The following is a 27996-nucleotide window of genomic DNA, read 5'->3' on the forward strand; positions in this document are numbered from 1 at the left end:
GCTGGTGACAGACTCAACACATGCATTCTGACACTGCTGGATGTAATTATCATCTTGTAGCAATAACTGGAAACTGAAAGAGCTTCCGTCTGCCAGATTCCTTGACATTGTAGACGGGAATAACGTACTTGGACCTCTAAATTTGCTGCGGCACTGTCAAAGAACCCACCCTTGATCTCCATTTGGGGTATTTTTAAAATGATCATTAGACACTGCCAAACTCTACCAGTTGTGATAGCATTCTAGAATGTGTCTCCTATCTATAATGGCAGGTAAAGCATTGTCTCACTAAATTCCCTCACTATAGCCTCTTTTGCCACTCACTCTTGAGTTTCCAAAGCATCCATTTTCTTTTTCTCCATTACGGGAGCTGATCAGTTCCTTCAATGTAGCCTGCAACAATCATCCACACAATATATGTTATCTTAAAACGAGAAAAGGCAGAGGGTCTGGAATCTTTAAGACTGGACCAGTCTACGTGCCAGAAAAGACTTGGCTATTCACCAACCACATTAAGAGTACCTGTTCCAAATGAAAGATCCTCAGGAGAGGACAATTGAGAAAGTAAAATCCCACAAAAATCTGGCAAAGGCACCGAACTCCATGCCGTCATTAAAGAAAGTAAGAACTATGTAAGTGGTGATGGATCTAACCTCTCATTAATGCCTCAAATGAATCTTCTCAGAGGAAGCAACTTTAACAGAATGCAGGCACTTAGGCTTACTTCCGGGGTGGCCTGAAACTACAAGACACTATAATTTCTGTCATGTCACGTGAAGACCGCCGATTGTTTGCATCGAAGGACGTGCCTCTCTGTACTCTGTAAACTGCAAGGGATCCATAGCACTGAAACAAGACAAATGCTTAGTCATTCATGAGAAAGTATTGTTCTAGTGCTACATTAACTTAATAGGTAGCCACATGCCTCATCCAGAATAAGGCCATTTACCGCAATATCTATTCTCCTACCTGAACAGTCTGCACAGTGATCCTAACAAATAGACTTTTGCTTACTGTACTTTTACATTGTTGCGAACCGTTTTTAGGAAGGTCAGACTTTCTAGTGCCCGAATTGGACTCAAGAGACGTGTAATTATAAACGTCAATCCGTTAAAATATTCCCTAGCATCCTTCACACTGGTTGTGAAATATCCTTTGGTGTAGTTCCCTGGCTGGCTCCTAGCACTTCATCTGCACCCTTCCTCCTAACACAAGGAACTAGAAAAGGATGCCCTCTATTTCGTTATTCTGTCTTGTACTTGAATTGCTACTGGTATTGCATAGAGATAATCCAGTATTCAGTGGTATTCAACTTGGGGACCAAAGCATGCAGATTATGTACACAACATAATTCTCTTTGTTACATTTTTTTAAATAAAATCTACTCTTGAAGTTGCTGAATAGGCTGACATTCCTGGTTATGCCTTTAATAAAATAAACTGAGCGCAACCTGCTTAACATACTTAAATCTTGGTGGTAATAGAAGAGGAGGGTATTTGGAATAAAGGACTGTTAAACTTGGGGCACTACCAAAAAGAAACAATTGACCGTAATACTAAGCACACAGCTGAAAAGCTTAGTGACTTGCTTAATATTTATCTTTGTGTGGATGCATAGACAAAATTACAATTATTCATGCTTCGCAGACGATTCCCTCACCAACCCTTTTCTGACCTTGATAAGATAATAAATTCCTCAGTGGATTTAGAACTCAAAATTGTGCTCGTCTACCCACACACCAAACAGAGGGATGAATGCTGTTTGTAAAGATTGATAATTAATATAATTATCAACCAGTAATTTGGGCACACACATCCTCAAATAGTTTCATAAGCGTATTCTCCAGAACTTTAAAGGTTGCAACTAGATAGATACCCAGTGCCATTCTAAACTACACGCTACCGAAGTCTAAAAAAAGCAAACCTCTCACACAAACTCATTGTGGACATATTGGGAACCATTATAAGATAAGAGTGAAAAAAATGAAATCCATATACTGAGTCAAAATCTTTGCCCAGACAGTATTACCAAGAGTACTAATATCACAAAATGTGCCTCATTATGCTGTATAATTTATCATTCATTATCCATTTTGGTAAAGAATATTCTGAAACTAAGGGCTTCACTGCTTCTCACAGAAATCAAACCCGCCATCAACCCAAGATTAGGATGAACCCCACCAGCATCACGCTCACTTCAGTCTAGTAGTAACCAATGTTTTCATTTACCTTTTCTCTGTGGGTTTCTTTTCCACACTTTTTTTTTTGTTTTTTGTTTTTTTGCTTTATTCTCTTCTCCATCACTACCCCTTCTATACACTGTTGTATGTTGCCTTTGTGTGTTTTTAAATAACCATTCCTCACAGGGCTCAACAATCTTTTCATCAAGATATATTTCGTGCCAAAAGGACTTGTGCACCAGTCTTCCTTTTCTCTTCTCTTTCTGTTAACATTACTTTCTACACCACCTTTTTTTCCCAATAACTTTGTATTTCATTTGTATTTGATTTCATTCTGTAAAATGTATTGGGGAAAATGAACTACTTCTATTGGCATACTTTAATCGACAAAATATGGGTTTGAGTCTGGTGCTTGTTAAATGCCCTCAGAAGGTCAACCTTGAGAGAGTTATTAATAACGTTGATCGGAGCCCATGCTGAACCATGCTCAGCGATTATTACAGTGCCTGGTGTAACAGGCCTGAAGAGAGTAAAAGGATAGCCGCTGTGAAGGGATGGGAATAGTCCAGTCTGGTACATTAATCCGAGAGCACATAGTCACATGTACAGCTTTCCTGTTTGTTGGTTGAAAGATATTGAGGGCGTTTTACAATACTTAAAGGCTACAAGCACAAGGCTAATGTTGTGCAAGAGGGGAATTTGACGCTAACCACATTCATCACGGCATAATTCTGTGTGGTTCATAAAAGTAGTCAGTTGGCCAAAGGCTGCGCCAGATTGAAATCAACACAACTTGAACTAATATTAAAGTGTATATTAGAATACTTGCCACTCGATGATGTATTAATTGCACATGTACTGGGTAAGAAAACTCCGGAATTTAGCATTACAAAAGCCATTCCTCTAAAACACACAGAGATGGAGTTTTGACAGTGGTGGCTGGTGACATTTCAAAGTGGTGAGGCGTAAAAGTTGAGATTTATGTAGTAAGAAAACTAAATGAGCAATCCCAACTAACGTACGTAGGGTTCAGGGCTTTTCTCACCCTGGGGACGTTTTGAAACAAGTGGTGAAAATTTTGCATTTCAAAGCAAATTTGAATCAAAAATTTCATGAAAAAGTTAGAAGGTTTATGAAGCAATATTTGAACACATGAAAAAAATAACATAATGGAAATTATTGGGACACTATAAAAACTTCTGCCCGTTCCACATGCCTGATTAAAATGTAATTCACAGCCTCACAATTCAACATCTTCAATATTAATTATTTACAGGAAAATCAATGTTGTAACTCCCTTACCTTAAACATCTATAAAACGTTGACAGAGCCACTAGTGCTGGTTGGATTTAGGTGTATGTTAGTTGATGCGTTACATTTCTGGGTACAAAAGAATGCTCACACAGGGATCAACATACATGATAGGTGACTAACTATGGGAATCGGAGGAATGTAATTTATCTGTTTAAGCCATGGCCTTAATTACATAGGCCATGCCCCTTTTAGAGATCTCCACTTTTTTCATCTTACTTAAAGTCCTGCTTTAACCCAATTTCATCCTCCTCTGTCCTTCACTCCCTCTTCCAACACTCCACAGTAGCTCGCCAGCTCAAACTTAGTGTTGCGCTCCTCTCTCTCCTGCGCTCTTGGACGCTTCTGCACTCCAGCTCTGCTACATCTGTAACCACTTAGGACCTCCTCTCTCTCACCAACAAAAAAAACAACCACCCAAATATCTGCTTGTTGCGTCTGAATAGCAAAATCTCAGATTCTGTTTCTTTTCCAGTAATGAAAAGCTAGAGGCGAAACTGCCCCTGCTGGCCCTTCGACTGTCTGAGATCTGCTTTTACTAGGCTTTATTCTATCACGGAATGGCACAATCAAGGTGTGCACTAAGCCTTTTGGAATTTGCAAAACCTTGACAAGGAACTGACAGCCTCAGGAATTCAACGGACCCAATAAAACTGCACCCTCTGCACCCACAACGATCACTTTAAAAAGAAATAAAAACCGATCCATTGGACTGGCTAGGGATTGAGCATACAGTATCCATCTTACTGATACAAGCACACGTGTCTGCGTACAGAAACACATGCACACAGAAATACTCGTACATACAAAAGGGGTGCAGACTCACCAGCTTACATACAGGTACCCAAAGCCATTCAACGTCACATATACATAGGAACCAGGGCTAGCACATAGGTGTGTACATACAACCGCAAACATGCATGCATGCATGCATGCATGCTTTCGGTGTGTACAAGACAGGAAGAGACACATGCACCCTCATGTACATAAAACACACACACGTACATGCACCTTGACAAACACAGGTACTCTCCGGACACACTTTAACAGACTGCTTATGTTGCCAGACAAAACCGCAAAGGTGTGCTGCAGAATATTTAATGCTAGGAATTAATATGGAGAACTTAGGGACACTTGACACAGACTTCTTACATTCAATGAGCCCATTCTCAGTTTAGAGGCCTTGCTTGACCCCCACTCGAAGTTATTAATCTAGTCTCTGCAATTAAAGCCTTTTTTTTCGTTCGTTCGTTTCCTTTATTTCGGTCACTAGGACCATAAAAGTATGCATAAAACATCAATACATTAAAATTGAACAAACCATACAGTACACAGGATCACAATCTCATAATGTTTGAGTTCTAATTGGGCACAAAAAGATGGGCAATAGTGCAAAGACAATCAATTCATTTGGTATCAGACTAATCAAGAACAATAGATTACAGAAAAAGGTGTAATTCAATAAATAATGAAAACTTCCAAATTGTATTAAAACACATTGATATATACACTAATATACAGAGAAAATGATACATAAAATAAGATTAAAAGGTGATACCCTATAGCGTTAACCACTGCTATGCACGTATGTCAGTATACCATGCTTCTTGCCAGTTTTTAGTTACTGTTTTTAGGTTTCGCCTGGCGAACCGCTGCGCAGCAGCGTTTCGCGCAGGTGAAATCTTTTGAGAACAGTCTGGGGCTTTGTTGCGCCTCTCTGTTCCATTGGCTAGCTCCATAAATGGAGGCTAGCCATTGGAACAGAGATGCGTCACTCATTCACCGAGCTGATTCGTGTGCGTTCCGGCAATTTTTACTCATCCCGCCCATTTTCGTGCGTCATGCGGCGATGGGCGTTTTTTTTTTGTTTGTTTTTTTCGTATCTGCATGTTGGTTTCATTTCCGACGTGTGCCTTGCAGCGGTGGGCTGCGCGATTTCACTTTCCAAGAGTTGCTAGCAGGTAAGTGGCATATTTTACAAATTTTTTTATCCCGTTCCCGCCCCCTCCCGCTGTCCGTGAGCCCGTTCCCGCCCCCCTCCCGCTGTCCGTGTGCCCGTTCCCGCCCCCCCCCTCCCGTTGTCCGTGTGCCCGTTCCCGCCGCAGAGCAGACTAGACTGACCAATGTGGTTGTCTTGTATGAAACTAAAGTCGGGGATGCCTCGGAAGGAAGATCTTGTGTCTCAGCAGCTGGACACCTGTGGATGTCGCTTCTGAGTTCATCGATCAAGCCTTAATACCCACGCAGTTGAGACCTTTAGCAATGCAGATCCCAGGGCCTCAGTGAGAATTAAGCTGCACCTGGTGTAAGTATAGGACGGTAGCGTGTTATCAGCACAAGGCCAGCGGTGATTCAGTTCACGAGTTTCTCTATGCAAGTCCCAGCGCCCCCTCAGCCCCTGGCACGATTCTACTTGGATCATTTCTACAGCGCTGGCTGATCCGGAGTCAGTCACTCTGTCTCCAGCGCTGCGATCGTTTCCAGTCTCCTCTCTTCCATCTCCCATCTCAGCCCTCCTTACCCCCGCCCCCTTCCACCCTCCTTTTCTCCCATGGAATCTCGTGTCTTCATCTTGGCAGGCTGCCCCACCTTCACCTCTGATTCAAGGCGCTCCTCCCCCTCGTTTGTTTTGTCTGCACTTTCAGCTTTTAAGTGTTGTGTGAGACACGGCTGCTTGCACAGAGCTGGGTGAGCGATGGGCCTACAGCACAGGGCGAGGAGCTGTGTATGGAGACGTTGGTGTCCTGATGAGCAGGGTGGTAGTGCTGTGTGCAGGGGTAATGTTGCAGGGAGGAATGTGGTGCTGTGTGAAGCAAACTTGTTATCATTTCGGTGGGTTCTGCTGAGTGGAACCGTAATGCTGAGGTGAGCACATCCCAGTACTGTGAGGAGCAGTAATGCTGTTTTGAGGAGAGTGGATAGTGCTGTGTGTAACCGTTATGGTACAGGGAGCACATTGCACCATTGCTGAGCTGGGAGTGCACCGCTCAGTTCTTCCGTAAGTACGGTGTGTAGTGTCCCGTTGAGCCTTCATGCTGTAGTGCCCACGGTACATTCTGATGTACAGCATTGCAAGTGGATACGGCAATGCCTGACGAGAGCATCCCATATTATCAAGCAGTATGCTTTCTGGAGGGAGCCTTATTGGGCAAACTGAAATCAAGATGATCGTCAAATGAAGCTTGATCCAAGTCTGTTACTGCCAAGGAGGTCTGTGATGAGAGGGAACAGCATGCAGCCTGCCCAAACAAGGTTTTGTAGTTCACTACACACAGCCAGAACATGCTAGGATTGCATGGTAAGATCTCTGCCTATTGTAGAAAGAGTTTACTGTGAGATCACTGTCTGCTGTCAGAACATACTAAAATTGCAGATGTAAGGCCCAAACATGTCAGCACAAGATTCTTTAGTTAGTTTACTGTGTACACCCAGAACTTGCAAGGACTGTATGGTTTGGTGGCTGCATGCCGCAAGAATGTGTGAAGATCGCGCTGGCATGGTCCAACAATGCGGCCGACTCTCACAAGAACCCAGTGGTGAGGTTACTGGATTCAGATACAGCATGCCAGTATTGAAGAGCGAGGTTGCTGCAAGCAGCTGTGACAGGTGATGTCTGTCGAGGCGAAGTCCATACACACAAGCGGCCCACACTAGGATTGTATTGGTGGGTTAGTGAATGCAGTCAGCCTACACAAGAAGTGGTTGGGGAATTGATGCAGAAGAACATGTGCAGAGTACAGAGGTGAGGTCCATTTACGCAGCTAGAACATGCAAAGCTTGCAGAAGGAGGGCCCTATATGCATCCAGGACCTGTGAAGGTGGCAGAGGTGAGGTCACAGCCACCCTCTGACAGATTCTGATTTGGCATCCTCATGAAGTCAGAGTACCTCAATGTTGCATGATAAGGTAATTATGCTGCCAGAACACACAAAGTTTAATTAGATGAGGGCGTTGTATGTAGTCAAAATCATGGCAGAGCTGTACTGTGACATACTGTTGGTGGATGCAAACTGAGTATGGATTGCTTTGTGACTATTTCTGTGCTTGCAAGTAGCTGCCTGCACATGCAGTGACTTGATGTTGGTGCTTGTTTAAAGAGAGATGACCCCTCTCACTGCTTGGATGAGTTAGAGTGAGGGATGCGACTCGAGGGCTTCTCACACACACCCTTGTCCAATCTCATTCATCTCTCTTCCTTGGTTTTCTGTCTTTATTTTTTGTCCCTTGTTTTTGTAGTTGCTTTCCTAAAACGGATCCTTTTAGGTTTGTGTGTTGTGTCGCACATTGCCTAGTTAACTTTGCAGAAGTCGTTATCTCTTTATATTAAAGTGTGCTGAGTTTGGAGGACTAGGCGACAGGGGATGTGTGTGGATCTCTGTAGAAAAACTGCTAAGTCGTGCACCATTCTGTGATGAGCCTCTCTACCGTTTTTATTATACATTCCATGAGGGATCCCAGATGTGGTTCCTAGGGTTATTTAAAATAAGGTTTTGATGTTCTTCATGTGATAAGCCCGTTGTAAGACGCAGTCTCAAACATTTAAAACACTGCCAAAAGTTAAGCCTGTTTTGAATTCTATGCATTTTTTCTTTACATTTTCGCACTTTTTTTTATTTTGACACGTTTTTGACCATTTTCCAAGTACTTAGAAATTACTTTTTTAAGAGGTTATCTGTAATGACATGGCTGGTACTTCTCAACTACATACTCCTCTTAACTTCAAAAGCTGCTAGTGGATGTCTAGCTTGTGCCCCGCCTGGAGAGTTGCCCGAGTGTGAAGGTGAGGTGGTGGTGCTAAGAAAAGGTTCCTGAAATGGCTCTATGTACTCACGATGTATGTGTCTGCTGGCACTTAGGAGTTAGGAGTGCAGTTGTTCCTTTTAGGTGTGCATATCAGACACGTAGGTTGCAGTTGATGTTTGTCCTGTACCGAGTATCTTTGTGACGGCACACAGCAGAGGTGTGCCAGTGCAGAGGATGGGCATCCGCCCCCTAGTTCCCCTTCCCCTGGCTGTGCTTGCTCCCCTGCAACCTGGCTGTGCTTGCTTTCCTGCCACCTGGCTGTGCTTGCTTCCCTGCCCCCTCGCTGTGCTTGCTTCCCTGCCCCCTCGCTGTGCTTGCTTCCCTGCCCCCTCGCTGTGCTTGCTTCCCTGCCCCCTCAGTGTGCTTGCTTCCCTGCCCCCTCGCTGTGCTTGCTCTCCTGAGTGTGTGTGTGGCTCTGGGTGTGTGTGTGGGGGGGGGGGCTCTGGGTGTGTGTGTGTGTGGCTCTGGGTGTGTGTATGGCTCTGGGTGGGTGGGTGGCTCTGGGTGTGGGTGTGTGTGTGTGTGTGGCTCTGGGTGTGTGTGTGTGTGTGTGTGTGGCTCTGGGTGTGTGTGTGTGGCTCTGGGGGTGTGTGTGTGTGTGTGTGGCTCTGGGTGTGTGTGTGTGGCTCTGGGTGTGTGTGTGGCTCTGGGGGTGTGTGTGTGTGTGGCTCTGGGGGTGTGTGTGTATGTGTGGCTCTGGGTGTATGTGTGTGTGTGGCTCTGGGTGTGTGTGGCTGGCTCTGGGTTGGTGTGTGTGGCTCTGGATGTGTGTGTGTGTGGTAGTAATTGCTGTCTGCTGAGCTCATCCGTAGGATACAATAGGTCTCACATTTGCGAGAGATTAAGCTAATGGCAATGTAAATGACAATGCTATTTATTTATGGTTTATCAAAACCAACACATAAATACAAATTTTGTCATTTACAATGCCAATAGCTCTAACTTTTCCAAAAGCGAAACCATTGCGTTGTAAATGCTTTTTTATTAAAGAAGCCCCTTCTCTTTCGCCACATTATGTTTAAGAAACAGGAGACAGCAAAAATAGTGGGTTTAGAAGTATCATATTTAAGGACTCGAAGAGCCTCCCTACAGTGCTCAAACCCCAGGTTCCGGCAGAGTTGCATTAGCCAGGACCGCCGTGCATCCTGATATCCCTGGCAGAAAAAAAGGACATGCAATTCAGTTTCCTCTTGGCTATTGCATGCAGGGCACCCATGTTCAGTCTCACCTGCCCATTTTGCAGTAAAGGCACGTAAGGGTAAAGTGCTGTGTCTAAACTGCACATAAAGTTTACTAGCAACTTGAGGGATGATGTCGTCCAGGAAGGATTCCAGTTTATAATTATCCTTCACATTGAGAGACTGAGTCGTGAGGGTACCTATTTTTGGATTCGTGCAAATATTCTCTAGTTTTTGAGCACAATAGTTTCTCGGTATTGTGGCTCGGGGAACCAAAGGGCAGGTTTTCCCTTGGGCTACTCCACAGGGATGGCATGCCTAGTTTAGTACATTCATTCTTTACATGTGCAAACCAGGGAACCTTTTTAACTAGACCTGGGTAAGATAGTAGTTCAGCAGTTTCTGCCTGGAATGTTGCTAGTTCTGGGGTCGCCCACAATCTCCTCCAAAATATTAAGTGTCTTAGGGCAATCTCATCTTCAATCGGAGAGATGCCAAGGTCAAGCCACAGGGGAATTAGCGGGGTACTAGCTGGAATGCCCCCAATTTGCCTGAGGAAACTGTTCTCCACCGCTATTAAAGTAGCAGGGGAGCAGTGTCCCCAGAGTTCCGCCCCGTACAGCGTGGCTCCCCTCGCCTGCGCCCTATAAATCTCAATTGCTGGACTGATGGGTTTAGTTGTAGACTCCCTCCCCATTTTGGCTATACAGTCAGCAATCTGGGCTAGCTTGAGCTTGGCTTTAGCTATCTGGGCCACCCATTCCATATCTTCTGTGAGGGTAACACCCAGGTACTCGAACACAGGGACCCTTTCCAATACTATCCCATTTAGATGTGGGTTGGGCCGCGTTTTCTTGGGCGGGTTGACAATCATAAACTTGGTTTTGGCTGTATTTATCACTAACCCCCTTTTGTTACAGAATACCACAAACCTGTCCAAGAGCCTCTGTATGCCCATTGGCGTCTTGGACAGGAGGAGGGTATCAATAGCAAACATCAATGCTGGCACCTTGATGTTTGCTAACTTAGGGGCATCGTTATCTACGACCTCTGCAAGTAGCGGGATGAGTGAGTTGACAAAGAGGCAGAACTGGGTCGGTGCAAGGACACAACCCTGCCTCACACCTGTCAACTCGGAGCCTGTTGGTTAATTCCCCCCCCCCCCCTACCACATCTAACTTGGGCATAGGTGGCCTCATGCAGCTTGATGAGCAGGTCAAGTAGATAGGATGGGGTCCCCAGGTCCCTAAGGACCCCCCAGAGTTTGGACCCGGGCACCAAATCAAAGGCCGTTTCCAGGTCCACGAATATCAGATAGAGGCTGCCACCCTCTATTGATACCGGCTTCCAAGCAATCAGTTGAAATCTGAATACTTGGTCCATGGTGGAGGTGTTTTTCCTGAATCCGGCTTGATATGGGCTAATGATATCATTCTCCTCCAGCCAGCCCTGGATCCAGTCTAGTATTACCTGTGCAAACAGATTTTGCGTGACATCGATCAAACTGATCGGTCTATAGTTTGCAGGAAGTAATGGAGAGCCCTTTTTAAAGATTGGCACTATCTCTGCCCACGTAACGGGGATTGGCATACCATTCATGATGGCAATAAATAAAACCCACAGGTAGGGCCCCCAAATAGATGGTTCCTCACGAAACAGGTCCCCAGGCAATTTGTCTAAGAGTAACCTCACGTAATGATATCCCAACAGGGTCCTCAATTGCATTTCTGAGAGCTAGAACTGGTGGTTCCTCAGTACAACTAGCCAGAACGCATGGTGCGCCCCCTGGTTCTCTATTTACATCCTGTATTGTGTCAACTGCATACAGGGCCTGGAAATGGTCTACCCACATTCCTGCCGATAAGTTTGGTTCCCCCACAGAGTTACCTTCCTTACTGCCCGTTCTAACTATGGCCCAGAAGGTTTTCATGTCCCGGGCCAAGAAGGTAGATTTAATATCCATCCATTTATCTTCTTCCCAGGACAATTTAGCACTGGAAACAACTTCTTTATACTGGGCCCTCAAAGTTCTAGTCAGGTACTTATATTTCCCCTTTATAGCCGCTAATAGCGCTCGTTTGCTCTTACGGCAGCTGTCATTAAACCACATATGGGTTGGCTTTTGTTGTGTCTTCTTTGGGCGGACAGTCTGGTTTAGGATGGCAGCTAGGTTGTTAATCAGCTTCGTGTGAAGTGTTGCAACCAAGTTGGTGTAGGTTGGGTTATCCCTGTTGAGTGGGGCACTACCAAATTCCTGCATGGTTGGGATGACCATTTTATATAGTGCATGCAACTTCTCTGGCGATTGTTTGATTTTTCCCCACTTCATTCTTCTCCTGTTGTTAGTCAGGGTTAGCCTGTCATCCAAAGGGGCCTCAATAGCAGGGGTTGTGCCCGAGTCTGCAACCTTCAGGGATAAGATCAAGGCGTTATGGTCGCTATCAACTTGTGGGATAACTTTAAAATCCTTAACCCTCTACCAAGAGATACATTCAACCAAAATATAATCTATGTGGGAGGCCCGACCCGTTCTATTGAATGTGGGCTTACTCGGCCTGTCCGAAGTGTACGCCCATTACAAGCCCTGAGGGAATGAGTTAGAAAAATGGCATTCGTTTGGAGTACTAGAGGAGACCAGGACTTAACTGGTTTGCCTTGATGATCTGGTATAGCCCACTGCAAATCCTCCTCATTAGAGATAGGATCGTTGGAACCTGAAAGAGGTTCGAAATGACAATTTAGGTCGCCCCCCACTATTAGTCGCGAGTCAGGGGGCACCGTTGGAATATAGAGGTTAAGGGCCTCCAAGGTTTTCGATTCCTATGCCAAGCTCACAGCCCAGGAGTAGATATTAATTAATGGCAAAGCTTAAGTTAGAGGGGAAAGTAAGGAGTACCGCTTGTATGTCAGGGGACAAGGTATTTAGTTTGATAACAATACACCCCACGTATGAAGCTACCCAAATAGATAGCCCTCCCGAAGGTCTTCCCCTCTCTCTAGTGATGGCTGGTATATTGAATGTTACAAAACCAGTCCTAGCACGGTCCTCACTTGCCCATGTCTCCTAAAATAAGCACGGATCGAACTGATCCACAAAATAACCCCACTCAGGGCAAGTGAGTTTGCCCTTAATACCCACCACATTCCTCGATAGGATTGGCATGGCAAGGTCCCATCCCTCAAAACTGACTGTTCGTGTGTCCCAATCTCGGGGTTCATCGCAGCTGGGGGCATGCACAAGGTGGTCCCTAGTCTTGTCAGCACCGCCCCATCTGGTTGATCAGTACTGCTCCTGGTGGAGCCCAAACCTTCTAGGGTTGCTAGTCCGTCGACATCTTCTAGTGGGCCAAATCTATTATTGACCGGTAGATCGAAAAACAATGGTCTCCCGGTGAAGTGTCTGCGGGGCCAGGGCCGTTCCTTATCCCTCCTGTTAGCATACTCTAGGGAGGGTCCTGTCCTATTAGAGTTGGGGCAAGTGGTATAGAAGTGATCCAAGGGCAAAGCTCTCACTCCTGTATGGGTCTCAGCCTGGGTGGTTCTAATATTAAGTACAGAACGTACCACCTGGTTTTTTTTTTAAGTTAACGACCACACAGTCCCCTGGAGTAGTTTTTTTTGTAGGTCCCACCCAATCCACTCTCCGTGCCATTATAATTTCCCCAGCCCTCTCATATGGAAAGCGCCTGTGGGATGCCAGCCAATGTAAAATCTTGTTCCTAAGTTCCAAATGTGACTCCCTCTGAGAGCCATTTAAAGGAGGGACCCCAGTTAGGACTAGTACATAAGGTAGTGATTCTGGTGGTAGATTTATCGTTTGCAGAACACCATCCCCTTTGTCCCCCAACTCTTTGTTCCTTGTATCCGGAGCCACCCCTGTGCTGCTGGTTAAGTGGGAAGAGAGGGCTGTTGACTTGGCACTCTCTGCCGTTACATGGACTGGCCTCGGTAAGGGATTCGGGGTATTGTCCGGCCTGCTTTGGACAACCAGGGGATACAAGCTAGCACTAGGCCCTTGGGTGTTGGGATATCTTAAAGCGGCATTATCAGTGCTTGTAATCACCTGCCCGTCTGGCACCACCATACGCTGGTCCAGGTTGGCAGGTAATGTCCCCCCCTTGTCTGTCGGTTGCCCAACAGTAGGGCCAGATTGTGTTTGTCTCGTTGTTACCAAGGATGTCAAAGATTTTAGCTGCTCTGCTAAGGGTGCAACCTCTTGTCTAATCAGGTCACCAAGTTGGTTCAGAAGATCTGCTATTAGTGACTGGGCCAAAGCTGGATACTTCGATGGAGGAGCTTGGACATGTGGGGAGTCTATTCGAGAATCCCATTCGTCATGGTCCTCCATCCCTGCATCACACCCCATTCTTGCCTTCTTATTAACGGTCACCCTCCCGGCTGTCTGCTTACGCTTCCCCTTCCTTCTGGTACCCGTACCCTCTATTACCACGGGAATAGAATCTAGTGGAGTATCCACCTGGGGTGGAGGTGAATTAATCTCATCTTCAGGAGGTAACTGCATACTAAGAGCAGGAGTTTCGTTGGATAGTACAGGTATGGGTAAAAAAAGATCTGGGGTGATTAAGAGACGCCTTTCAGTTCTTTGAATTTCGGAGGTGACAACGCCTAAGGCCCTTTGTAGCATTTTATCAGTTGATGTCTCAGGAGGTGCGGCAGTTTCAATCGCTGGAGCCGGGGTGGCCTTCTTTTTAGGGTTGCAAATCGACTTCCCCATTGTGCGGGGGTATTAGCAGAAACTCCCCTTAGACTGGGTACAATACAATTCCCAATGTTAATTAACAATACTTTTTAACCTTAGCGCACCATGGAACAGAAACAAAAATATTCCCAGCAAAAATCAACTAAACAATTTATATCAGCCGCAATAGTCAAGCCACTCAGGTTAGTTAACAGTAACGAAGGTTAATGTAAATCCAGCATTCCCCCGGAAAAATGAATATTACTTGCTGTTTTACGTGTGGAGTTATAGTCCAGAGTTGCCCTTCTTTACTGAAGTCTTCGAAAAGCATGGGTGTGAGGGAGTATCAAGAGAGATGGCCCTGTCCTGTCTCTTCCTGCCACTGACGGCCACAGACGGCCCGCCCTCTGCCTGGGCTTAGGCCGGCGGTCGCCCGGGTGCTTCCCGCGTCGCGGAAAAACCCCGTCAGTTACAACCACCTGATGACGATAACATGGGGGAGGGGCTGGTGGTTCGATGACGGCCCTGCTGGCTCCTGGGGCTTCAAGTCCTGCTGGAATGCCTGCCCCCACTGCTCCGCTGTGCAAAATCCGCGAAGCGAGAGGCGCGAGTAGTAAAATGCACCCGTTGATGATGGGGAGGGGCTGGTAGTTCGCTGATGGCCCCGCTGGCTCCTGGGGCTTCAAATCCTGCTGGAATGCCTGCCCCCACTGCTCCGCTGTAAAAAATCCGCAATGCATCTCCCGCAAAGCGGGAGGTGCGAGGAGTAAAATGCACCCATTGATGAGGGGGAGGGGCTGGTGGTTCGCTGACGGCCCCGCTGGCTCCTGGGGCTTCAAGTCCTTCTGGAATGCCTACCCCCACTGCTCCGCTGTGCAAAATCCGCAATGCGATTTTTAACATATCGATGGTGACTGTATTCTGTATAATTTCTGAATCAGTTTATTAATTGACATACATCAGATCTGTGAATTGTTCACATGCTGAAAACAAGAGAATTGGTTCTGATAAATCTGTCTGCACGGGCCCAGTATTATCACCGTGAAAAACCACAGTAGGGGACATCACCGATCAAGTAGCTTTAAAAGCAAGACACTACATATTTTTTAATGTATTTGTTTTTTATTATTTTGTGCCAACTACTTAAACGAGAGATGCTTTTTGGTGCTTGGAGCTTCTTAATAACGGGGAAATCATACATTAAAAAAATTAAGAATGTAGCAGGTGATAAAGCAGAAATACCAGGTATACTGAGTCAAATCCTGAAAACGCTTCAGGTTTTGAATAAATATACAAATGCACAAGTAACCTGACGATATCTACTGTTCTCAAAATCGAATGTCCTTACTAACTTCAGCTCGTAAATCGCATTTGTTTAAAGATAAGCATTTTACGTATATTTTTCAGTACTTACCTGATTAAATGCCGCTTGTCTGGCAAGAACTGGTGATGGTGTCTAAAGTGCAGCAGGCTTAACTGCACATCCTCTGAGAGTCCGAGTGTGTGGGCCTAAGAAGTGATGAACTCTCTAATGTAGCCAGGGCAGGGCTCATGTTATCGCAGCTTAAAGGGAACATAGGTGCCAACCTGTAATCTTTTGAGCCTGTGTTATGTCGAACAAGATGAGAGAGGTGTGTCCACAGAGAAAGGGCTGGGCTCATCTTCAGCTTCATAAGTAACGGTTACGTTTCCAAAAGTGAAAGCTGCACCCGAGGAATGAAGATAGAATCCGGCTGCACCCCTCCTTCAGCCCGCCCCCTCTAGTGATGAGTTTAAATTGTTTCCACCCATTACCTCGTTCTCCTTCTCAAACTGTCCTGCTCCTGCCATTGAAATGAATGGAGTTCTGTGTAACTCCTCCCAGGGCCATTGTGAAAGCGCCCGAAATCCAACCTTATTCAGGGCATTGAAAATCAGCACGCCCTCTGCCCCGATGTCACAGCTGTAGCTTGTGCCTGCAGGTCGAAGAATACCTCGCCCAGCAGGCACATACACAGCAGGAGCAGGACATCTGCAAAGTTCATCACAGCTACCCATAAAAAACGAAAAAAACAAAAACTGCAAGTAGTAGTTTCTTTTCAGCTGTGTGGTGACGATTTTCTAAATTCTCTTTTTGCCTCTCCCCTCAGAGTGGTAGGGGCAGGGCGACGCCCATTTTGCCCATTAACACTAGCCGCCCTGGAGTTTTGATATTAATGAATACAGTGTAAATTAAACAAATGATTTAACAACGTTCTTTATTACCTCACAACTGACATGAGAAAATTAAATAAGCACACTTGATGTCAAGAAGGCATTAGTGTATTAACTTGATTTTACCAATGTTTGTAGGCGGACAAAACTATTAACTCCAGGTTTATTAATCCACTTTCGATTGAGAATTGTCAGTTACGTTGTTCAGTAATTCAGAAAACATTTAGATGTAAGAACAAGAACGCATTCATGTATGACCGCTGCCACAGTAGCTTTTATTTTCAACATGTTGCTGTCCTATATATGTCCAAATGCAACATGGTATAAAGCACACATGTTAACCAGGCACTACTATTGGATATCCATGCACGGCCAGAAGCAGTGGTAGGACACACAGTGCTAAAAATGTTAGTTGATATCCATCATTCGCATCCACCTCCATGAAGGGGAAGTATTGCTATGCAGTTAATGCCCACCATATGAATGTATTATAGTTTTTCATGTTAGAATGTGACAGTAGTTTTGCAGTTATTACCGAGTTGCATGTGACTCTTATTCCCAGGGAAATTGACAAATTAATTGTTGCTGATGATCTTATTACAACACTACCACTTACCTTATTCAGTGCTTGTGATAAAGTAAAATCTTTCGTTGTGTCAAAGGTGTATGGCACAGTGGGTTGTGGATTGACATTTCTGTTATTCCTGCTAGTCCTGTGATAGACACTCATAAAATAAACAAGATTTCCTATTCGTGACTCGGCCTTCAAAACTGGGTTTATGCGCAGGCTGCGAATCTACAATAGCATCAAGATTTAAGAATATTTTTACAGGCAAGTAATGTATTTCTTGCATTATAAACAGACTAGAGCAAGAAAATAAGGAACACTCACTATTTGCATTCTGAAGCTATGAACTGGATAGCTCAAAGCATTATACAAATATGGTCAAACTAACCTAAAATGTGAAAAAAAGAAAGCGGCTAAGGCTGGATTTTGACTTTGCCAAGTGTGTTAAAAAATGGAGAACTGTAGGCCATCTAGACGGGCTATTTTGTGGGTTTATTATGCATTACACTTAGGATGGCTGTTTCTGTGCAGACAATAGAATCCTGACAGCCCCGCCCCCCCTTATGCTTAGTAATATAGTTGGGTTAGTTCAAAATAGGATAATGTTGGCTTATGTAACTAGATGATATTTCTAATAATAATGCAGGCCCTGTAGTCTAGAGTCTCTTTACTATTGCAGTGGCCAGCCTTAATGGTAGATCAGCGTTAGCTGCATGCATAATAAGCAGATGTTTTTGTTCCAGGAAGTTTGACAAAATTATGTCGAGGGTGCGTGGGAGTTGGATCAAGACAGTGACCGAGCCACATTAGAGGAGGTACCTACATTTATTGTTTGACTAAAGCACTTTGTGGGCTTCACCCAGATGACACAGTGTTCCATCAGTCGGTTACAGGAGAGAGAGAGAGCATTTGGGCTACGAGCAACAGTATTTACTTTACTAGGTACTCTTTCGTTTTAGAGTAGTATTACATCGAAAATATCCAATTTTTGGCAATAGTAAAAGTTAAAGGATAGATATTGAATTTGCAGTAATGTCTTGCTAATCTCTGAAAAATGTTTAATGTTGGAAGTAAAATACTCAATAGACTAATGTATCCAGTTAAGATTTTAAAGTTAGATTGTTTCATCATTTAGGTAAAAAGAACATACTCCCATGGTACATATAGAGCTGGTGCAATGCGACAGATAAGTTTGGTTGGAGCGGTGGATGAGGAAGTGGGGGATTACTTCCCAGAGTTTCTTGACATGCTGGAAGAGTCCCCTTTCTTAAAGGTAAGTGTGTATTTTCTTACAAATTACCTTGGTTATTCACCTATGTACATTAGGTGTTTGTATTTCTTTTTCCAATGTATTTTTTTTTAATCACTAATAACTTTTGCTCGATTTAATAGATGTGTAAAAGACTTTCCTAGGAAAGTGTATGCTATCCTTGGTTTGAAGAAAAAAGTCTCAAGTTTGGTATTGGGGGATGGTGCAACATGGACTCCAAAACGTTGTGTTTCCATTCAAACTATGGGAAGTTAAGTATAAATCCATGAAACATCAGGCAAAAAAAGTAGGGTAGTGGTATTTGTTGGGCTTTAGAACTGAAAACTTAATGATTCTTTTGTGGGTCATGATGTGGCCTGAATGAAGACTGAAAAGGACACTCTAAAGGCAGTAGGTTAAGAGAAGAGAAAGGAATTAAACAACTGCTACAACCTTATGATTGAAGGTATTTTCTACAAAGGGCTCACACCTCTCAATGGCAACCACAAAAGCAGCAACAACCGCACAGCCAGCCTTTCCAATAAAGAAGAACCTTGAAAGGAATAGGAGGTAAACAAACATCAGACGCCACAGGAAAGCCTTCACGGAAATAATACGACCTTAATTCCCTTCTCTCTCTTAGTCAGGCCAGTGGGTGGAAGGAAGTATGTCAAACCCTCTACAAGAGTGGCAGAATATAACAAAAGGGCAAATGGGTCTTGAATGTTGTTCAGAGTTGACATTCTTCAAAGTTCAAGCCTCCTCCACCTACTGCACCGAAGGAGAAATCTCTCTAACATTGTCAAGACTTGTTTCACTAGGAAATTAACATCCTACTTTAAATAATGCAGTAGAGGAAGTGCGTGCTTACCAAAAATGTGTTCGTTTATTCAGGTTACTTTGTGGTACAAAAGAAAGAACCAAAGCGAGATTCTCAATCTATCACTCACAAATAGATAACGGAAGATTAATTCAGAATGTTGATTACACCAGGTCTATGCCCTGTTACATCAGGGGAATTGATGTGCGCCATAGATCTTCAAGACGTGTATTTGACCATTCTGTTCATAAAGAAAAACAGGACGTTTCTACAACTTTTGCTAGGAAGATATAGTTTCAAATTTTAAGTCCTACCCTTCGGCCTAAAGTCAGCATCTTGGCTTTCCAAAGTGTATGGCAGCAGTTGGTAGATTCAATCTCTGAAAATTAAAAATCATCTTATACCCTTACCTGAACAATTAGTTAATATAGGCATCATCTCCAGACATAGTGAAGAAGTACTTCCAATTAGCAGCGAACATCTTACAAAGCTGGAGTTAAGAGTCAACCTTCAAAAGTCAATTACTCTAGTGCACAGGATTCGCTACTTATAGGCGACATAAACCTTTATCCGCAAAAGTGTATCCTATGGAGGAAAGACTCAAATCTATCCAAGCAGAAGTGTTGCTGTCTGAAGAAAGTACTCTATCCAATAGCTCTACAGATTTCTGGCTCTATGCAGCTGCCTAGTTCCTAATGCCAGACTGCATATGAGACCGTTACGGCAGTGTTTTGAAGACGGATGGAACCAGAAATAGGGAAGCTGGGAAAAAATATTATCACAAGACGCCCTCCAGTCATTCCCATGAAGGTATCAAGAGGCCAACCCGCCTCGAAGGAATTATCTTTCCATCTGGTCATTCCCTCACAGACCAATGTGATAGATGGATAACTTTTTGGATGGGGGAAAACATAGACCACCCACAGATAGAGGGAGAAATCCTACCAGATCAATTTATTGGAGTTAAAAGCTGTCCATCCAGCTCTGAAATCATTCTTCTCATCATTCAGGACGAGTACCCTTGTTTATGCGGACAATGCTACCACTGTGTATTATCTAAACAAACAAGGGGGAACACCCGCTAGAACATTGCCCCTGGAAACCCAAATCATTTGGAAATGGCTGTTGGTAAGTGGTCTGATAACTACAGCAGTCCACCTACAGAGGGCTGAAAACACACAGGTTGATACCCTAAGTCAACTGATGAAGAAAAATCTGGATTGGATCCTAAATGAAGAAATACTACAAAGTGTCCTCAAAGAGTGGGGCTTGCCACATATGTATATATATTTTCAGGGGCAAACAACAAAAATGCCCAAACGTTACCTCAAGACATTACTATTAAGGGTCCATGTGGAATGGCCGTTTGATCAACTAGTAAGGTAATTTTCCCTACTTTTTTCTCCCATCTTACTGATTCCAACAATGTTGATCAACTACAATAATACAGAGAAAGAATGATTCTCGTAGCTACGGAATGGCCACGAAAATAGTGATTCACAGATCATGTTCACTCATCAGAAAGACCACATATGAAGCTGCCTTGAAGACCAGACTTTTGCTACTGGGGGCCAGATCTTAAATCCCAACCTATCATCGTTGAGCGGTTTGGCTCTTGAGGTCCCAAAGTATGGACCTTTAGATCTTCCACAAGAGAGACTGTATGGATAATTATAAAGAGGCGAAAAGACCTTGCACTAGTGCATACTATGCATTTAATTGGAAGGTAGTCTGCATCTGGTGTATACAGAATGACTATAATCCTGTTAGATGCCAAAAGAGGTGGTTATTCTGTATTTGTCTTAGCTATTAATTTTTTGAGTAGGGCCATTGAATTCCAGGTATTATGTTCATAAGAGCTTTACACAGTTTTTCAGAAAAACAGAATTGTAATGAGAACACGCCCTTCCTTCCAAAGGTAATGTTGGGTTTGCATGTGAATCTATCCATTTCCTTGCCAAACCTTCAACTCCAGTAGAACCGGCTCGTCACTCTCTAGATGTTAAAATTATTATAAAAAATTATATCTATTCAGACAAAACAGAAGAGATCAGGCAAACTGACCTAGTGTTCTTGGACTAAGGCCCAATAAGATTGGTTTTACCAATTCAAAGCAGTCTTATTTCTAGAAGGATTTTTTCATGCATTACATTCGGTAAACATCGTTTCAAACGAATGCGATACAACGTATTCTATTTCAACATGGTCATTAAAACGACTGCGTTGTTACATCGCATACCATTACAATGCAAGTCATTACAACAACTAGCTGTAGGGGGCTGAAGGTATTGGATTTAAAATCCAACACCTTCCCTACAGTTGCACAGATTGGAGCTGGAATAGTAAATTATACTTTTCGAAACTCCAGTGATCCCCCCTACCCCCCCCCCCCCCCCTCGATTCCCCCCACCACCAAGTAACAACGCGGTCGTTGTAATGGCAGGGGTTGTAAACGTGTGCGTTGTAACATGACCTATTCATTACATTCAGTTACTAGTTCTCGAATAAATCATAAAGCCTAAAGTACATTCAGCTAGAGGAAAAGCGACTACAGTGGCTCTATTGAGTGTGCCCATTTCAGTAATTTTAAAATCTACTATGTGGAGATCAATACATACCTTTACCTGAAACTACTGTTTAGATTCTTTATCTTCATTCATTTTATTGCGGCCCATAGGGCCATAAAAGTACATTAAAACCATCACAATGATTGCAAACATAATTCATTTAAAAACATTGTCCATTACAGGGACATAAAAGCATTGACACATGCCTAGATTTTTCTATGTTCTAATCATTTCAACAACCTAAAAATCTACAAATATTTCATTCTAGACAAAAAAACAATAACATTAAGTTGTGGCACAGTAATTCATAATAATTCAAAATATGGAACACAGTATCATAACGATCAACAGTGCGGATAAATTAGCCAGTTACTGAATGAACAATCACAAAAACCTTTTCTGTAAACACCACATTGAAAATAAATATCTAGGGACAGCAAAAACTATTGGCTGATGTGTATCAGTTTTCAAAATCCTAAGTGCCTCCAAACAATGTGATGTACCTAAATTCCTGCAAAGTTGGACTAGCCATTTAGACCTACATTTCTTATAAACGGGTAAAAAAAATAGAGCATAGGCCTCAGTTTCCTCAGCTGTACTGCAAGAGAGGCATTTCTGCACCGGAGCATGGCCCTCATCTCTCTAGCGGCTGGTAAATGTACGCAGAAGAAGTTATCCATGCCTATGTAGATCTTCCTCGCTAAGACCGGATGTACTTCATCCAATAAAATCCTCCAATCTATAAATATCTTTATGCCCTAGAAATCTTACTGTCAAGGATCCCAGAGAAGAACTCATCAAAAGAGATGACAACGGAAGCCCTATGTAGCATTTAGCAAGTTCCTCTTTTGACACAGACAAGCTGGCCTTAGCAGGGTTATCTCATAAACTCGCTTTCCCCATTGTTTTTAGAAATGCCCTAATATGATGGAGCCACGGCAACATTCCTGGCCCCTAATAACCCTAAAATCTCCTCCACAGCCAACCGATAAGAGATCAGCTTGAGGGTGGCCCATTTCCCTCCAAGATAGGTCTAACACCTAGATCTAATCTAAAGGGGAATAATGGGGAGCTAGGGGGGGGGGCATCAACTATTGTCTGATGAAACTATTATCAGTCTTTATGATGTCACTTACAGGCTTTTGTCCCCTAAGCTCGGCCCCATACATAGTAGTGTCTAAAGCTTGTGATTTATAAAACTCAATGGTGGGGCTAATTGGTTTAAAAAGAACACCCTATAGAGCCCGCCCGTGTGCTGTGACACTTTTAAGCCGGTACTTGGCAATATGGAACAACCAGTCCATATGCTCACTGAGCATTTTCCCTAGATATTCAAATGTAAATACCCTCGCCTGAGGAATTCCATTCAAACTAGGGTTTAAGCGTGTAGAGTGGGATGGATTGAAGGCCATACATTTGGTCTTGGTGCTTTTAATTTCTAAACCTCTTAACGTACAGAAAGCATTGCAATTATCCAGTACCCTTTGAATACCCATTGTAGTTTTTGAAATAAGAGGGTATCGTCAGCAAACATCAATGCAGGCACCTTTACAGAGGTGAGCCTAGGTGCACCTTTATTATTAGTAGTATTCAGTGTATCCACAAGGCCGTTAATGTACAAACTAAATATTGTTGGGGCCTGTCTGACTGAATCACTCCCCCATCCCCCACCCCCCTCTTTTTGCTAACAATGAAGGGTTCAGCGAGTTTCTCCAATTTGCCACAACGAACCTGTGCAAAATTCTTGTCATGTAGTCTCTTAATTATATGGCACAGGTAGGATAGTACCCCCACATCAGCCAAAACGCACCTATTTAAATCTCTCGGACCAAGTGAAAAACTGACTTTAAGTCAACTAATATCAAATAGAGGTTGACACCCTCAAAAACAACAGTTTTCCAATATAAATGTTGTAGTCTGAAGACTTGGTCTATCGTAGATGTGCGCTGCCTAAAACCTGTTTAAAAGCAGCTAAGAGTGTTATTTTCCTCCATCCAGCCATGCAGTCTCTCAAATATCACTTGAGAGGATACTTTTTGCATTGTATCAAACTAATGGGTCTATATTTGCCAGGCAACAATGGGGAACCTTTCTTATAAATAGGGATGATTTGAGCCCCTTCCAGTAATAAGGGATGGGCACACCCTCCGTTTTAGCGTTAAAGTTTACCCACAAATAGGGGGCCCCATATGTCAAGTTTGGAAAATTGAGGTCCCCAGGTATTTTATTGATGCCATGGGCCTTGTGAGGGGCGATCTTAATAATGGCCCTATGCACTTCCAGATGAGTTATGATATGGTGGTCTTTCCGGTCAAGGGAAGGCAACTCGCTGGTAGGCAAACCCTTGCCACTGATTCCAGCCACGGGATCACCTTGTCCCTTTGCTGCACCATACAGGGACCGGTAATGCTCATTGCACGCATCAGTTGAAATAATATGCTCTTTGCTGATTCTACTTTCACAATTCCCAGTCGTAACAATACTCTAGAATGCCTTAGAATCCTTTCACTTAGTGGTGCAAAGGAGAGAGTTCAATTTTGCTTGTCCCCACTTTTTTTGGGCTGAGTTGATGGCATTTTTATAAGTGACTCTCGCAGTTCGAATCAAATTACTATCTTTAGTTTTTAATGACTCTTATTTAGCAACTCTGCACTGTTAGTTAAATGTTAAACCATGAGGATGCGTTCTTCCTGGGGTCCCCAGAATGTATTTCTATATAAATTAGATCTTTAAGGGTGCCAGCTTAACATTGCGTGAATCTTGGCCACCATGTCTAGTTGGGAGACTTTGCCATCAGATGTATAGCGTTGCTCACATCTAGAAGAGAAGTACGCACCATATTATAGAGAGCGAGCTTCAATTGAATTTACAAGATTGCTCCAACGAGATCCATTGTATTGTACATTTGGAGGAAGTCAGTCTAAGTCTACCATCTAGCAGAACAATTTGTGTCGCTGTTACGCTTCTAGTGGGCAGGGCTAAATCAAGGGACAGAGCGTTATGAGTGCTATCTTGTCTGGGCATGATTTCCAGATCTAACAAGGGCCACAACCTTACTGCAATATGGATTTAATCTATTTGGGATGAGCACCCTACCAGATTAAATGTATGGGTTCCCTGGCTGTTTTACTTAGTGCTCCCTTGCAAGCCCGTAAGGATAATTCAAACTAAGGGCATTGATTTGAAGCACCAGTGGGATGATTACTTAATGGGTGGTATAGACAACACTGAAATAGCCTACAGCCTATCCTCGTCATACAAGATATCCTCATAGCTAGCATCAAGAGGCTCAAAATGACAGTAAACATCGCCCCTCACCACCTTGAAGGCATTCTCCAGTAATGTTGATAAAAGGATCATTAATTGCTCCATGACCAAAGATTCATGGCCAATGGTCATTGTTCTAGAGTAGACATTGACCAAATACACATCAACTCTGGGAATGAAGGTTAATAACACACACAGTGTCATCAGAGAGGGTATCTATCATTTTTGCTGAGCATCCCAGGTGTGTGGCTACCCATCTAGACAACCCCCCTTTTGGTCTGACCCCCCTCCCTCCAACAACTGCCTTAAAGAAGGCTGCATTGGCTAAATTCTGGGCTCCCTTGGTCAGGCAGGTGTCTTGAAATAAGCATATATCGTACTGGTCTATTGAATGACCCTCAATCACTACAATCAAATGTGCCCTTCAGCCCAGCAACATTCCACAACACCACTTTGATAGGCTTTGTAACCGGCAAAGTGCCCGAAGTTGCTATAACACCCTACTGAGCATTGTACTCGCCCAATTCTTTGAACACTTGACTCTGCACCCCAGTCTTAAAGTTGTATACACTACCAGGGGGCTCGCAAAAACCTGATTCACACACCACCCTACTATTACCCCTATCTCCAGAGAACCCATCTAAATTAATGAAATCTTGGCAGGATGTATGGGAATCTAGGGAGGCCACCACCCTCACCCCCTGCCCTTCATGATCTGAGCAACCGCTAAGTTAGGGTAAGCTGTCGGGCGACCTTCACCCCACATATTGTCATCAAAATGTGGAGGTCTAGCCAAATGGGGTAAATTCATTATTCTGATCTCCCTCATTAGACCAGAAAGCCTGGCCTGGCCTGCCCTAGTATTACTAAGTCAGTCCCCCCCCCTCCAGCATATAACATCAGTTAGCTGCGGGTATCTTAAAACTCAGGGCACACGGCATCTGCCAATTAGAAAGATCATATTTTGGATTTAAATATTTAAATTCCAGGAATTGGGGGCCTGCTGGTGAAGTTTGCCATTAAAGGGAGGTCTATAAAAATAACCCAGAGGTAAGTGTTCTATGGCCGAACCTGACTCCTGAATAGAAAGTTTACCTGTCAAAATATTGTTCGCCATCTGTAGAGTCCTAAAGTTAATGACCTGTCTATGGGACCCTTCCCAATCCAGCTCACCCTACATGTTAAAAGAATAGTGCCAGCCATATCCAGGGTGATGTTTCTATTTCTTTTACATCAGTGGAGACATTTATTAATCAAATCCTCATGGAATACCCTCTGCTTCGTTTTTTGTTCTGGGACCCCTGATAAAATCACAACATAGGGGCAGGAAGCAGGAGGTAAAGTAATAATTGGGAGTGTTGCATTACTGACATTGGCAGCCTCTATGGGGACTCAGTCATGCCCCAACCATGGGTTTACTCCTTCCAGATTTTACAAATGGAAGGCCTCTTGGATTGTGCCATTTACCTCCACGATGCCCCACAATTACTTCCAAAATTGCTGCTCTCCATTGCGCCTATGTTACTAGCCCTTGGCAAGACAAGCAAGGGGGCAGTATCAGTTTGACATCTTCTATGTGTTGGGCCCTTTAGCCCCCAGATGCTTTGCATAGAATATCCCTGTATATTTGTTCCATCATGTCCAAGTGAGTTATTATCGGTTTAAGTTCTTCGAGAAGAATGGACTTGACTTGGAATAAGATGTCCTTTACTAACAACGTTAGCCAAGGGGGCTGTAACACCTCACGCAGGGAAACCGCATTGTCCTTTGACCTGGTTGGTACATTTTCATCTCTGCCACTTCTAATGGACTTGGGGGTGCAGCAGGCCTTATATTTCCTCTTGGTAGCCAAATGCATCTCCTCGCTCCTTTCCTCGATCATAGAGCAATCATTATCCAAGCCCTGCTGAGGGCTTTTGGCTCGGGCCTAATCGTGGACGAGGATGTTCTCATTTGCAGAGCACCTAGGGCTGCTAGGTGAGACAAGCTGGGGTGCCGTTATGGAGCAATGGATATCAGAGCTCAGAGAGCCATCTCTCTGTAAGCTTTATTTCTGTGTTCACCACCCCTACAGCCCTTTGTAATGTTATGTCAATTGAAGTGTGTTTTGGGGAGAATATTGGAGAATGCGCCTTCATTGGGCATTTCCACTTCCCCATTACTAGGGCCAGTGTTTCAAAGTTTGCACTGCACTCAGCAAAAACTAAGGCCAACTTCTATAACACGAGGGAGATACCACGCTATGAAGATTAGTGCCCCTCACAATGAATTTTATAAAAAAGTCAGATTCAGGCATTGCGGCCACTCACCCCAGCGGTAGCTCTAGCAGTAGCTCTCTAGGCCGTGGTCAGGGAGTGGGCGAAAGAGGTGTGGCCCAACGCAGCCACCTCCGACCTCAGACAGGCCCACTCAAGTGCAACGGCGGCCCTCCTTGCAGCAAGCACTACCGGGGCTTGCGGTTCTCTGCTCCCTGCCTCTGGTAACGGTGTTCCACACTGCTGGTTTACAAGGTCCGGAAGTGCAACGGCAGACGTCCTTTCCGCGAGCATTGCTGGGCTTGTGGCTCTCTGCCCCCTGCCTCCGGTAACAGGGTCCCGTGCTGCAGGTCGACTAGGTCAGCCTTACGCATCTCCTGCTGCCGGAAGTGCGACAGAGGCCTTCCCTGCTGCAAGCACTGTTGAAGCTTGTGGTTCTCTGCCCCCTACCTCCGTTAACGGTGGCTCTATTAAGAAGTGTGCCCATTTCAGAGATTTTTAAAGCTACTATGTGGGAATCCATACATACCTTTACCTGACACTATTGTTTAAATTCAGATTTGCGAGTGAATGCCTGAGTGTGTCCGACCTCTTTTTGGCATTGGATTGAGAGCTGCTTTGTTTTTTCTTCTTGTTCGCGAGATTTAGCGTAATGAGCTTGCTATTCTGTTGAGTGCTTATGACTATTGAGGAGTATCCCCTGGAAAAGAGCCGGTTTACAGGTAATAGGCTTCATCTCAAACCGCTGAATGACTTTACATCAGATGACAAAACTCTATTTTAAAGTTCTACCTTGATGAGTTAGATGATTCCTGATTTGAGCTTTGTACCGTGTATCCCAGATCCTGGAGTAGGAGGAGTGTCCGCTATCAAACATACCATAAACCATTTCTTGATTACCGCTGTA

At 44.0% G+C, this 27996-nt stretch overlaps 1 protein-coding gene across 2 annotated transcripts in view; it reads left to right on the top strand.

Annotated features, from left to right (window-relative positions):
- Positions 1–27996, top strand: part of RSBN1L (round spermatid basic protein 1 like) — a 350429-nt gene that overhangs the window by 221333 nt on the left and 101100 nt on the right. For both annotated transcript variants that reach the window (XM_086967371.1, XM_086967369.1), the window contains exon 4: positions 18067–18204. In XM_086967371.1, the coding sequence (XP_086823497.1) occupies positions 18067–18204 (138 nt within the window). The remainder of the gene's footprint in view (positions 1–18066; positions 18205–27996) is intronic.

Source organism: Lissotriton vulgaris, chromosome 1_1 (assembly GCF_964263255.1).
Source record: "Lissotriton vulgaris chromosome 1_1, aLisVul1.2, whole genome shotgun sequence".
Lineage (NCBI taxonomy): Eukaryota > Metazoa > Chordata > Amphibia > Caudata > Salamandridae > Lissotriton > Lissotriton vulgaris.